Source organism: Oncorhynchus keta, chromosome 29, assembly GCF_023373465.1.
Source record: "Oncorhynchus keta strain PuntledgeMale-10-30-2019 chromosome 29, Oket_V2, whole genome shotgun sequence".
NCBI lineage: Eukaryota > Metazoa > Chordata > Actinopteri > Salmoniformes > Salmonidae > Oncorhynchus > Oncorhynchus keta.
The window spans coordinates 29,961,024-29,974,731 of record NC_068449.1 but is presented as its reverse complement, the minus strand read 5'-3'; the positions used below and the strand labels follow the sequence as shown (position 1 = coordinate 29,974,731).

General features: G+C 39.4%; 1 protein-coding gene and 1 pseudogene across 4 annotated transcripts; one reads left to right on the top strand and one right to left on the bottom strand.

Moving 5' to 3' along the window:
• The first annotated feature begins 10 nt into the window (after window positions 1-10).
• Window positions 11-4,402, top strand: LOC118362694 (protein FAM177A1-like). 4 transcript variants are annotated; one of them, XM_035743243.2, is made up of 5 exons: window positions 11-167; window positions 2,131-2,307; window positions 2,412-2,478; window positions 2,572-2,669; window positions 2,802-4,402. In XM_035743243.2, exons 1-5 carry the CDS (start codon window positions 135-137, stop codon window positions 2,994-2,996), a joined length of 570 nt encoding a protein of 189 aa, XP_035599136.1. In that variant the 5' UTR covers window positions 11-134; the 3' UTR covers window positions 2,997-4,402. The 4 variants fall into 4 exon arrangements, with proteins under 4 accessions (XP_035599136.1, XP_052342373.1, XP_035599137.1 ...); XM_052486413.1 differs by lacking the exon at window positions 11-167 and adding an exon at window positions 1,304-1,327; XM_035743244.2 differs by lacking the exon at window positions 11-167 and adding an exon at window positions 1,334-1,680.
• Window positions 4,403-6,463: 2,061 nt separating this feature from the next.
• LOC118362188 (serine/threonine-protein phosphatase 2A regulatory subunit B'' subunit gamma-like) lies at window positions 6,464-13,373 on the bottom strand (annotated as a pseudogene).
• Window positions 13,374-13,708: the final 335 nt, after the last annotated feature.

Genomic DNA, 13,708 nt, shown 5'->3' with positions numbered 1-13,708 from the left:
TGTAGTTAGTGCCCGTCACTTGACCCGCATGGTGGATTTTGTGTGGGGAAGTGCTTAGAAATGAGTCTCATAACGAACAAGTTAATAAAACGACACGACTGTAAACCCAGTGACTTCTTTCAGAACAGGGCAGAATGCTTCAGGAAACAGTGCTTCGAAAGTGGAAAGTAAGCTAGCAAGGCATTGTTGTCATTTTATAACAGGTGATGATATGCAGAAATAAGGGAGTACTATCTCCTGGCCTTGTAACTTTACACAGCTAATAGCTAACGTTAGCCAAAGCAAGCTAACTAGCGACTGATAGTGCAACCCAAAGAAACGGTACAGATGAAGATTTTTTTTTTAAATTAGGAATACTGTAAAATTTTACTGTAGAAATAATTATTGGAAACAAGTCTAGATTGGAACTGTTGCTGTTAAAATACAAGTAATACGTTTTTATTCTGAACTGGAATAAACTGATTGGAGCAATATGCTTTTTGAGGCAAATACTCACACATTTCTGGGTTGCTCATCTGCAGCAGGTAGCAGTCTCCTGCTTGACTGAGAAAGCAGTAGATGTTCTTATCCAGTTTGGCACCACATACCTATGCAAGTCAGGGTTCTCAAGTACAGAAATGCTGAGCATGACCTCAGTGTTGCACTATCAAAAACTGAGCCCAGAATAGACCTGCTTGTTGAAAACTTCAACCAGCCACACACCTCTCATTAGGATTGTGTGTTTTCTGGTCTACATCTGTGTGATGTGATCAACCCAGTTCAGTTCAGAATAAAAAAATATGTATTTTAACAGCAACAGTTCCAACCTAGACTTTCTATCAACAATAATTTATACAGTAAGATGTACAGTAGGCCAGAATTTTTCCATCTGTGCTGTTACTTAGGGATGCACGATCAAAAAGCCTGTGTGTGTGTTCTGTTATACATCTGTGGGATGTGATCAATCTGTTTATTCCAGTTCAGAATGAAATTATTTATTGTATTTTAACAGCAACAGTTTCAACCTAGATACGTGTTTTTAATGGGGGGAAATAAACATGAAAGTATATTTGTTTTTGTCTATATTGCATTTTTTAGGCAAATAGGAAAAAATGCAGCTATACATAACTAAGCTTGAGTCACAGGAAAACACCGAATTTCTCATTTGGGCCCCAGGCTAACAAAGTTTAAAAACCCTTGAATTACCGTGATCTGTCTGAGCCCGCAAATGCGTCATCACATTCTCTATTCTGATTGGTCGAATAGGCGAGCCTTCTGATTTTGTGGCAACTCCTGATAGCCCCGCAGAGGAGAGAGGCAGTGAAGTGTGATCTCTGAGCTAATAATGGTGCGTTCAAAGAGAAGCAGTGAAGTGTGATCTCTGAGCTAATAATGGTGCGTTCAAAATAACTGGGATCTCGAAAAAAAAAAAACGAGGATATATCATGACATCTGTGATCTTCAGGTCGGAAAGTGGGAGCTCAAGGAAGAGGCCCGAGTCCACATGTGAATTTAGAGTTGGATTACCGTTCAACATGTTTTCCAGTCGGAGTTACATTTTTTTCCTAGTTCAGTTGTCTTGATGTCTCTGATGTTGGAAGTAGGACACTACCGAGTTGATTTGAACGCGGCATAAAAACGGCGTCGCTGTATCTCTCTAATGTCATCATCTCTTTGGGGCAAGCTATGGACACTGAAAAGGTGTGATTATTCAAATGTTATACCTGTTCTCGTGAGCTTAGCCAACAAAAAAACGATTGTGTGTGTGTGTTTTATTTTAGCTAGCTAGCTACTTCATTGTACTGTAACGTTAGCCTCAGCAGCTGGCTAGTAGCTATCTAGCTAGTAGCAAGCTGTCTCGAACAGGAATTCGTTCACAATTGTACATTTATACGACATGCGTAGCTAGCTACCATAGTAACAACCACGAGCACTCTGTCGTTTGCTGCGGTACGAATTAAACACTCACAGAAACTGCTTGAATAAACATGCTGCGTTGGAATGTTTTCATTCAAATGTGTGACAAATGTCAACAACCATAATGTAGCTGCTATTCTTTCTAATAGTTAAATTATGATAGTAAAAGTATGTTTCTACCAGCTGTATGTAACCAAACACGTCTGGAGAATGAACTGTTGTTATGATTGACAGAGCTCCAATATGGTGAAGGAGTTTGAGAGTGTGGAGCTGGGAGACATGCGGATGAAAAAGCAGAAGGTGCCCCGTAGAACGATTTACTTTGCCAGTGGCGAAACCATGGAGGAATACAGCACAGATGAAGATGAGGAAGTGCAAGTTTCCATCTCTGTTAAGACCTCAGCTGACCCGGTTGGTTTCTCTGGACTTTACTCCATGACATGCACTTGAATATAATTAATAATTCCCACATTTTGTTAACTTTGTTTTCTTATTGTGTCATGTTTTTGATACAGTCCAAGTTGAATTGGGGTCCATACTTTTGGTTTTACATGTGGAGAGTGGCAACCTCCACTATTTCAGGTAAATGTGGGATTTTGTATACTACACTCTAAAGATAATGTATTGAATATTCTGTGTGTTAGTAATACTGTGCCTTGTGCTTTTTACTTTCAGTTTGTGACTATCTTGGGGAGAGAATGGCCTCATTGTTCGGAATTACCTCACCCAAGTACCAGTATGCTATTGACGAGTACTACAGAATGAAAAAGGAGGTAAGTTGTTGTCTTGTCTTTGTGGAAAGCATCTATTTACAGACCTTGGAATGCTTCATTACTACTACTTTGTTACTACTCCATGATGTAGTTTGTAATATTCTTGCTTCTCATTCATGATGTGACTGACAGGAGGATGAGGAGGAGGAGGAGAACCGGCTGTCTGAGGAGGCAGAACGTCATTTTGAAGAAGAGCACAACCAGGAGATCCAGCAGCCAGCCATGGAGCAGCCGGAGGGCAAAGCCTCCTTTGTCAACGTCAGCTTCGAGCTGGATCAAGATCCCACACCTGATGCCAACCGATGTCCTGCCCCCATCCCCACCTAACAGTTCAATTAAATAGGTGTTTCCATTTTTCTCATTTCACGATGTAGCCTCCTCAGCCTTTTTTTGTTGCTATAACATAGAATTCTTATTTTTATCATATTGATTTGATGTATCCTCAACATTTTTTTTCTATAGTGTAGTTTTCTTATCTTTGCCTAAATGATCATGTTCTATGTAAGTCACAAATGTAAAAAATAATAATATATATATTTTTTTAGTTGCTGCGTTGTAAATATGCATGAACTTTTGTGTGCAATGAACATTGCTGTCAGTGACAATGAATGAGCACACGGATGATATCTGATGCTGGTTAGCTATTTCCAGGTTTAAGAAATCTCTTTGATTTATTTTTTTAGGTACATAATAACATTGTTATACAGTAAGTTATTTTCAGCAAGATAAGTTACCTTTTTCTAAAACCATTCCAGATGTGCACAATGTTATGGAATAGTACAGATTTATTTGAATGGAAAATTATTTATATTCATGGCCAACCATGAAAATCTATTTTCATTTCAGGATGCCCACAAACATGTTACTGTTAGAATATGTCCCCAGGCCTTTAATGTAATAACTTCACACGTTGCTCATTGGCATCTGTGCAAAGACTTTAGACATTACTGTTGTCCAGGGCTATATATTTAGAAATACAGTGAGCTCCAAAGGTATTGGGACAGTGACCATTTGTTGTTTTGGCTCTACTCCAGCACTTTGAATTTTAAATGATACAGTGAAACACACACAAAACAGCAAATGACTCCAACGAGTTTGTAGAGTCATACGCTTGATGTAATCATTGTGTGCTAAGAATATGGGACAAAAAAACTTTTGACAATTTTGGGCCCCTAAAATGGGGGGGGAGACCATCTACAAAAAGTGCTGTCATTTCTAAACTGGTCATATGGATGAAAATACCTTCAAATTAAAGCTGACAGTCTGCATCAAAAGTGCTGGAGTACATAGCCAAAACAAAAACGTGTCACTGTTCCAATACTTTTGGAGCTCACTATCTCTGCTAGAGCTGACCTTATCTGCTATTGTCCCTTCTCAGTGTACAGGGCTTGAGAGGGATGCCTATTGTAAAGCCAAACATGTTAAAATTGGCTACTCTCTTTTGGAACGCAGTATTGTCAAGATAACTACTTTTTACCGTGTGTAAAATTGCCCAAAGAGTTTGAAATGCCAAGAGACACTTTTAAGACAGATGCTAAACTTTATTTTCCCACTCTACTGTACTATGTACACACAAGGAAAGAAAATCTTAAGAGTCCAACATACTGAAAAACAAATGTTCTAATTTATTAATGGAAACCGGTTTCATTTGAAAACTTTTTATAATAATTTGAGTAAAATATAGTATTTTCTATATGAACTGTACATTAAACATTTAACTGTCTTGCCAAGTCCACAGGAGTGTGTGTCAAGAATCAACTAACATACAGTACAGTTGGGAAGTATTCAGGCCCCTTGACTTTCCCACTTTTTTTTTTTTACGTTACCTTATTCTGAAATGGATTATTATAAAAAAAAAAAATTGCATTCCTCAATCTACACACAATACCCCATAATAACAAAGCAAAAACAGATATTTAGAAATGTTTACAAATGTATCAAATGAAAAAAACACAAAAACAACTTTACTCAGTACTTTGTTAAAACACCTTTGGCAGCGATTGCAGTCAAGTCTTCTTGGGTATGACGCTACAAGCTTAGCACACCCTTATTTGGGGAGTTCCTCCCATTTTTCTCTGCAGATCCTCTCAAGCTCTGACAGGTTGGATGGGGAGCATCGCTGCACAACTATTTTCAGGTCTCTCCAGAGATGTTAGATCGGGCTCTGGCTGGGCCACTCAAGAACATTCAGAGACTTGTCCCAAAGCCCCTCCTACATTGACTCGGCTGTGTGCTTAGGGTCGTTGTCCTGTTGGAAGGTGAACCTTCGCCTCAGTCAGAGGTCCTGAGTGCTCTGGAGCAGATTTTCATTAAGGAGCTCTATACTTTGCTCCGTTCAGCTTTCCCTCGATCCTGATTAGTCTCCCATTCCCTGCAGCTGAAAAACTTGCCCACAGCATGATGCTGCCACCACACTTCACCATAGGGATTGTGCCAGGTTTCCTCCAGATGTGACATTCAGGCCAAAGAGTTCAATCTTGGTGCCTTTTGGCAAACTCAATGCTAGCGGCCATGTGCCTTTTACTGAGGAGTGGCTTCCATCTGGCCACTCTACCATAAAGGCCAGATTGGTTGAGTGCTGCAGCGATGGTTGTCCTTCTGGTTCTCCCATCTCCACAGAGGATCTCTGAAGCTCTGTCAGTGTGGCCATTGGGTTCTTGATCACCTCCCTGACCAAGGCCCTTCTCCCCCATTGCTCAGTTTGGCCGGGCGGCCTGCTCTAGGAAGAGTTGGTGGTTCCAAACTTCTTCCACTTAAGAATGTTGGAGGGCAACGTGTTCTTGGGGAGCTTCAATGCTGTAGAAATGTACCCTTCCTCAGATCTGTGCCTCGGCACAATCCTGTCTCGGAGCTCTATGGACAATTCCTTTGACCTCGTGGCTTGGTTTTTGCTCTGACATACATGGTCCACTGTAGAACTTAGACTGTAGAACATAGACAGGTGTGTGTCTTTCCAAATCATGTCCAATCAATTGAATTTACCACAGGTGGACTCTAATCAAGTAGTAGAAACAGCTCAAGGATGATCAATAGAAACAGGATGCACCTGAGCTCAATTTCGAGTCAAATAGGAAAGGGTCTGAATACTTATTTTATTTTTAATACATTTTCTAAAATGTCTAAAAAAATGTTTTTGCTTTTTAATTATGGGGTATTGTGTTGTAGATCGATGAAACATGTTTGTTTAATACATTTTAGAATAAGGCTGTAACGTAACAAAACGTGGAAAAAGCAAGGGGTAGGAATACTTTCCGAGTGCATTGTATATCCTTTTAATGTTGGTCTTGCAGTCCTTCCCAGTTTGACAGAAGATTTGTGTATTTTCAAGGTCAGCGTTGTCGCTGTCATTAGCAACCAGAACTTTTCTGTTTTCAAAAGTCCAGAAGCCATTGAAATCAATGAGGATGCTGGTTTTTGTGTCTCTCATTGACTGCTGTTCACTAGATCCTGCACGGATCCTTTGGCTTCACCATGTCAAAGATATCATCCTGAAGGCACAACATTGCAAATTGTTTTAAAATGACTTATTATTGAATTAATTATTCAAATCATTATTAAAAACATTCAAAACCCAACGAGTACAAATGAGAATGCAGGTTGGGTCTGTAAAAGGTTGTCAGGGAACCATAAGATTTAATTGCATGACACATCAGTAGCCATCTTTCCATCCAATTAGCTAGAGATTTTCATGGGAATATTCTAAAATCAGCATAAAGAGAATATGCACATTTTCACCAGTGGTGTTTTCACCAAACTGACTTGAAGATAAAACGTGTGTGTGATGATGTAGTGCAAACAAAATTTTTTTTTTTTTTTTTTTTTTGCTTAAGTTTTCATGTACCGAATAAAAAACTAAAGTAAAATGTGTTTCCATCGCATTTTCAGCTCTATCGATAGTTGTCACAAACAAGCAAATATGACTACTCTCATCTTGACACTTGCACTCTAGCCAACAGCTCGCAGAAACTGTGCTGGTAGGCTCGTCTACATGAGACTATTATGGATAAGAGCGAGATTATTTATATTTGTCAAACAGCAGTCAAGCATCAATCATCATGTCACCAGACCATGACCCTCGATATTTATTGGAAATGAGCATCAATATCAGCATTTAAAAAATGATGAACTTCACAGGGTGGTGAAAGTGCATGGCGAAGAGATGTGATGCTCCTTTCAAATATTGTGAGTCTTATTCTGGTGATCATCGATGCTTGGCTGCTGTTTGAAAAATGCAAATATTTTTGTCCATAATAATATCATCATGTATTAGGCTACCTGCACTGTATCTGAGCTGTTGGCTAGAGCCCACGTGCCAAGACCAGAGTGGGCACATTCGCTATACAACGCAATTTTATGTTGTTGACAAAACCATCAGTTGAGTTAAATGCGATGGAAACCCATTTTACTTGTATTTTCTATTTGATACCTGGGAATTTAACCCCAAAATTATTTTTTATGTGCACTGTCATCACACACTGTCTTTTATCTGCAACATGTCAATTTGATGGAAACTCAGGTGGGAAAATGTGCATATTGTTTTTATGCTCATTTAAAAACAATATTTGCATGAAAATCTGTCACCAATTGGATAGCTTCTGGTAGGAAAATGCACATATTGTTTTTATGCGGATGTAGAATAGGCCATTTGCATGAAAATCTGTCGCCAAATGGATGGAAACCTAGCTACATTTTCATCCACAGTAATGGGAGTAAATTCATACAAACTTCACAGGGTGGTGATAGTGAACAGTGATGACCTTGATGTAGAGGTCTGCACGAGACTGATCACTTGCTTGCTGTCCAACTCCCACCCACTACCGCAAGAACTGGTCCCGAACCGAACCGTGGTAATTGTGAGTATTTCTGTCTGCAATAATGCCCTTTTGTGGCAAAAATCTCATTCTAATTGGCCCAAGTGGGTGGGTCTATGCCTTCCCAGGCCTACCCATGGCTGTGCCCCTGCCCAGTCATGTGAAATCCATAGATTAGAGCTTAATGAATTTAAGTCAATTAACTGACTTCTTTATATGAACTGTAACCTCTGTAAAATCGTTTAAAGTTGCGTTTATATTTTTGTTCAGTGTAGCTAGCTTTTAGCTACTTGAAAACCGAAGCACGTGTCTCAGTATGGAAAATGCGGCCTAGACATTCGGCAAAACAAAATGCATATGTATCTGGTGGACATCTGGCATTAATGGGCTATATCAGCCAATAGGCTAGATGTAGTTTGAAGAGAGCAGAGTTTGGAGCGAGAGCAGACACTTGCACTTTCTCTTGAGCTACGTTTGATAGCCTGCTTTTTAAGAGTGAGACGATTTTCAGACAAACAAATATGGGTGACCAATGTGTATTTCTAGGCAATGTTGTAAACTATAGCCTATTCATATTTAAGAAGTTAATTTCCTTGGAAAAATAACTGCCCCATGCTTCTCCGCCCATGCATAGGCTAGCCTACTATTTTAAACCACACACGCACCTGATCTTACACCTATCTACTGAACTTGAAGCAGCAAGAATGATGAGAGTGAACACTTGATCTTTCTTTTGAGCAACAGTTGTTTTGCATATGGGATATAGCCTACCTTTTAGGAGGACAATTTGCATGCAAAGACAATTAAATGGGTAATCAATATTTATTGAAAATAAAAAAGGTGCAATGCTCGCTCACCATGGTAGCCAATAACTGTGTTGACCTTTTCAATAGCGACCAATTGTTTTGATTGCAGCTCGACTCAAGTTAGTTGAGCGCCCTCCACTTCTTTCCATTATCAATATTCATTTACAGACACTGAACTATAACCTATTCATATTTAAGTGAATTTACTTATTTCATAGAGCCCCACGGTGGAGGTGTCATAATACCCATAAAACCTTGCGGTCAAACAGAGAAATGTTTCCAATCATTTTTCCACCATTCACTTTTCCCATTGGGTATTTTAGAAAGACTTAAATTAAGGGCTGTGTTTTGTGTAGGCTAACTCTGGTGTGAAGTTTTGATAACCGTGTAACTCTCTCAATATAATATATTCGGTTCTATTTAATCTCAGATTTGAAAATACTAATTAGCATCAAAGTGGACATCATGCAAGACCACAAATCCCTGCAAGCTCCAGTATGTTATCTCAAGCTGGCACCTTTGCTAATAGGTAGTGTCAATTTTAAACTTGCACAAGACAGTTCACAGAATTGTAAATTTCAAAGAAATTTTGACAATTTATTCATTACTACATTAAACTAGCATTAGATAGTTAATCCAGAGATTCTTACTTTTGCCTCTATTCGGCAGTCTCATCCAGATCATCATGGAATTTGTAGTTCTTAATGTAAATGTAAATGATAGCCACACTAGCATTTCATTGTTGGGGGGGGTAAATACAGGTGAATATATTGATAAAAGTCACCTTGTCCTAGAGAGATTTACAGTTATCAAAACGTCACGACATGAAACACAGCCCTTATTTCAATCATTTCTAAAATCCCCTATGGGAAAATGAATGATGGAAAAACAATTGGAACCATTTCCCTGTTTGACCGCTAGGTTTTATGGGTATTATGACTCATACTGGGGTACTCTATTTAGACCACACGTACCAGGCACTCTTGATCTCACACACCCAACTGGGAGAGGAGAGGTAGGCTACTGAAATTTAAGCGGCAAATTCTGTGTGTGAATAATGCCGCAAAGAGGTGCTTTTAATACAATAGGCAGGATAATGCCTACAAAGCAGACAGTTTCCAAATAATTTGCAGGACCAAAAAAATATCCTCATCCCAAAGTTGTCTGAATGACCATGTGCTTCCTCCCGCAGCATTAAAAATGCCGACACACACAGCCTACCGACACTGTGTCTGCGAGCTTTTGGCTAGAGCCGCATGTTCCAAGACCAGAGAAGGCACATTTCCTACAATTTCTGTAACAAAACTCTTGGTAGAGTTGAAAGTGCGATGGAAACACATTGAACTTTAGATTTGTATTCAGTACATGAAAATTTACACAAAAAGTACATTTTGTGTACTCTCTCATGCACTGAAGTCTGTTTGGTGGAAACACACCACTGGTAGGAAAATAAACATTTTCTTTATGCACATTTTTGTATATTCGACATGAAAATCTGTCACCAATTGGAGGGAAACCTAGCTAGCATTAAATATTATATCAGCAAACTCAGATTAGATCTTGGGGAAAGAAAAGCAGCAGCACTGAACACCTACTGAGCACCATGGCTTATGGTTAACTCCATACAAATCCTTGACAACCACCACCTAATCCCTCCCCAACATTTCTGGATGAGACTTATTTCCAGATACTTCCAGCTGATTTTACAGTAACCAGTAGTACACTTCAGTTACTTCATCCATGGTGAATATGGTAACAGGGGGCAAAGTCTATTTACCTTGACATCCTGGAAGAATATCGTCTCCTGCCCATGGATTTTCATCAACTCCTGAATGGCCTGGTGGATTTTTTTATGTTTTACATAATAGATGACAACACTTTTCATACAGTGAGCAGGATAGCAAGGTCCCGCTGTCTGCCGTCTCCATTGACTTCTATTATCTCTGGTCCAATGTGGCATGTGTCCATCTCACCCTGAAGAAGTAATTGAGAGCGAAGACATTGAGGTAGCCATTGTTCCCCATGTCCAGCAGCTTGAAGATGTACTGCAGCGCTGCAGGCTTCTTCCTGTTATCCAGAGCCAGAACAAAGTCCACGTACGTCTTATATTCCTGGGAGAGATACACACAAAGTCAAGACCAGATTTAGTATTAAATCAGGTCCAGTGTTTCCCCTATATTCATTTAGCAGCGGCTGCTATATCGTTGCCACCACTCCAAAACATGTATAAAAATAAATAATAATTTTAAGGTAAGAGTGACAAGTTACACATCTTCCTCAGATTCTCATGATTGTCAGAAATCTCCAAGGTAACTCGCTAGCTAGCTTGTAATCCTGGAAGTGTAGCCAACCCTATTAGTAGATGTACTGTATGTAATAATTGTTAGCTAAAATACAGTAATGTTACGCTAGCAAAAACCTTTTTGGAGTTAATATAGAATTGGCTATGATGTCATTGAGATCAAGACATAAAATTAAACTGTCCTCAATTTTGAGATGAGTTTCAAAGGAATTCTAGTCATGAATTTGAGTAGAATGTCCTTTAAAAAAGTCAGCGGTAGGTTAACAAAAAAAACTCCCAAGGGAAGACACCAAGCAGATAAGGTTTTTACAATTTCTCCGTCGTAGATAAGGCACTCCAGGTACATGCAGTCCAGAAAGACGCTGGTCAGAGTGCCAGTGCCGTAGCGAGACAGCTCCTCCTTACTGAGCATGCCGTTGTGGTCCTTGTCCAAATTCAGGTATTGACCTGCAAGAGGAAACAGAGGATCGACCATCTTACCAAGACAGAACAAAGACATGTAGAGTACCTTTTTTTATTTTAACATTCAGGTATTACCGGCTTCAGATTAGTCCGATGTCTATTAGGCAAAATGTTGAAATCAAATAGCTGCTGCTTACAATAAACTTGAAGAGCAGAGGGTGCAGAGAACCAGTTGGATTCCTGGCTCACCTTGGAAAGCTCCTCATCTCTCAGCTTAAGTAGAACATCCAAAAAAACTGCAGGCCAAGATGTCTTGAATCTTAATTTCCCCTGGAAATTAACATAAATAAATGGAGCAAGATGTTTGTTTTTAAGAGTGGGCACAGGTAAACAAGTTGTAGGCATGAAGATCAATCATCGGAATCTTACAGATAGGAATTCAAAACCTCAGCGTCTCTTATACATGTATAAGTCTGCACATTTAACTAGTGTTTCTGGTTAGTTATCGTTAACTAACCAGTCCGTAAAGAATCCAGGAAGAAGAAGAACTTGCGGACAGCGGTGCAGACACAGAAAGAATAGAAGGACGTCTCCAGGCCATCCAGCTTAGGGAGTGTGGGGATCACACATGTAGTTCTCCACTTCCTGTCACATAACAAGACAACACACATACCAACTCAATCCAACCTAAATTCCAAACAGCCTGGTGTTCAACCTATTTATGGGTTGCACATTGTCACAATATCATTTTGAACATTTGTTTTAGGACTGATGGCCAACTGAACATTCTACTCAATGCATCCTCAATGGGCGATGATGAAGATTTGGTCTAATGCATTACTAAACTTTGAAAACACAATTACATTTCTAAAAGAAGGCAAATTATTACTAGGAAAACCTTTGGTCATCATTTTGATGTCGCCAGATTGACTTTATTTGCAGTATAACGTTAGCTAGCTAGCTAGGATTGCGGGGAGACCACTGCATTTTTAGCGCACTACCGTTAGCATTGCAAGCTATTTTTGAGGAACTTTGCTAGTTAATGACAACATTGCCATCTGTCTAAAGTAAATTTAACAACATGATGATGGTGACAAAGTTTTTTTCTACTTTAGCAATGTCATCTCATCTTATTTCTAAATCACTAATGTAATCTAGGCAAATATTCATTAGCTCCCATTCTACTTTTGGGCATCAACATGGCTGCAGTGTCTGTAAAATGTTGATAACAATGGCAACTACGCAACCAAGTGATGGAGGTGCACGAATCTGGGGCTACTTGGACAATTTACACCCAAAAAGTTGTAACATTTGTCTCTTTGCTGGAAAAGACAGCAATACAGAAAGGTTATCCAAAAGGTAAAAGGGTCACTGAGAAAAACATGATGTCACAGTGAAGAAAAACATTACTGTAACCAGAGATGCTTCACAAGAGGGTGGTTCCTGCTTCAAGGTCATAGTACATATCATCTTTCACAACTCTGAAAGGCGCAAATGGGCAACCTCAATTGGAATCATGAGAAAGTAAGGAGGGAAGGGATATCCCTATTTCAGTAAGGAGCCACCAACACAAGCTTTTGGTCTGAAAGTATAGTAGTAGTGAGAGTGCTTACAGACTCGCAGAGGTATCCCTGTCCGGCCATGTCATGGAGACTCAGCCCTAGCTGTGTTTGCTAGGGATGGGGGGAAAAGTGTGACACCAATCAGGCCCCCAAGGACTGGAATTGCCCAGGCCTGCTCTAAACGCTCTGCAACGTGAAGTAAAAGCTGTTGAATTCCCTTTAGTTGTAGTTAATTATTTTGAAGCAGAGTGGCAGAGCGAAAGGCCTATGAACTACATCTTCTGTTTAAGAATGAAATGATACTCAACAGCCTTTACATCATGTTGAATAAACACCTAGCTTACAAATACACCATGTCTCATCACGGTATTCATGTTGCCTTTTAACACCAGCTAAAAACATGCTTTTGGGCTAATGTGAATGTACACAGAGGTAATTCTGCTCAAGATTAACACAACTTTGTGGCACCAAAATGACTAATATGCAGAGTACTCACTTGCACTTTACTCCTGCTTTGTCTTCAAACTTCAGACAACAGTCATAGCTTATCATTGCCTCCTCTCCTGTCATGGGTGACACTTGGTGTTTGTCGAGCAGAAACCACATGATCTATAACAGAAAGAAGATTTAGGTAAAATAATTAGGTTTGATTACTTGAATAGACTTATGCACTTTTCCAGTGCTTGTAAAGCGTTCTATTTTAATAACATTTGTTTGATTCTGCCAGATGTTAGTCTCACCTGTAACTCCTCATTTGTTGAGAAGCTCCAAGCTCTGAAATATGGCTCTGGACTCCTCTCACAGTTTCTGCAGAACTTCATCCTCTGCAGGAAGACATATGGATCACAAGATAAAATACTTCATTAAACATGATCCTTTCAGCCCCTCAAAAAAGTCAAACAGAAGCAGGCTAATGATACAAAAGTGGATCCGTTGACACACGTGAATAATATCATAATTATTGTAGGCTATGAAGCTGTTAAAAATGGTTGAGTTCAAATGTTAGGTTCTGTCGTTCTGCCCCTGAACAGACAGTTAATCCACTGTTCCCAGGCTGTCATTGAAAATAAGAATGTGTTCTTAACTGACTTGCCTGGTTAAATAAAGGTTAAATAAAGGTAAAATAAAATAAAATTGTCAGAAAATGCAATTGCTT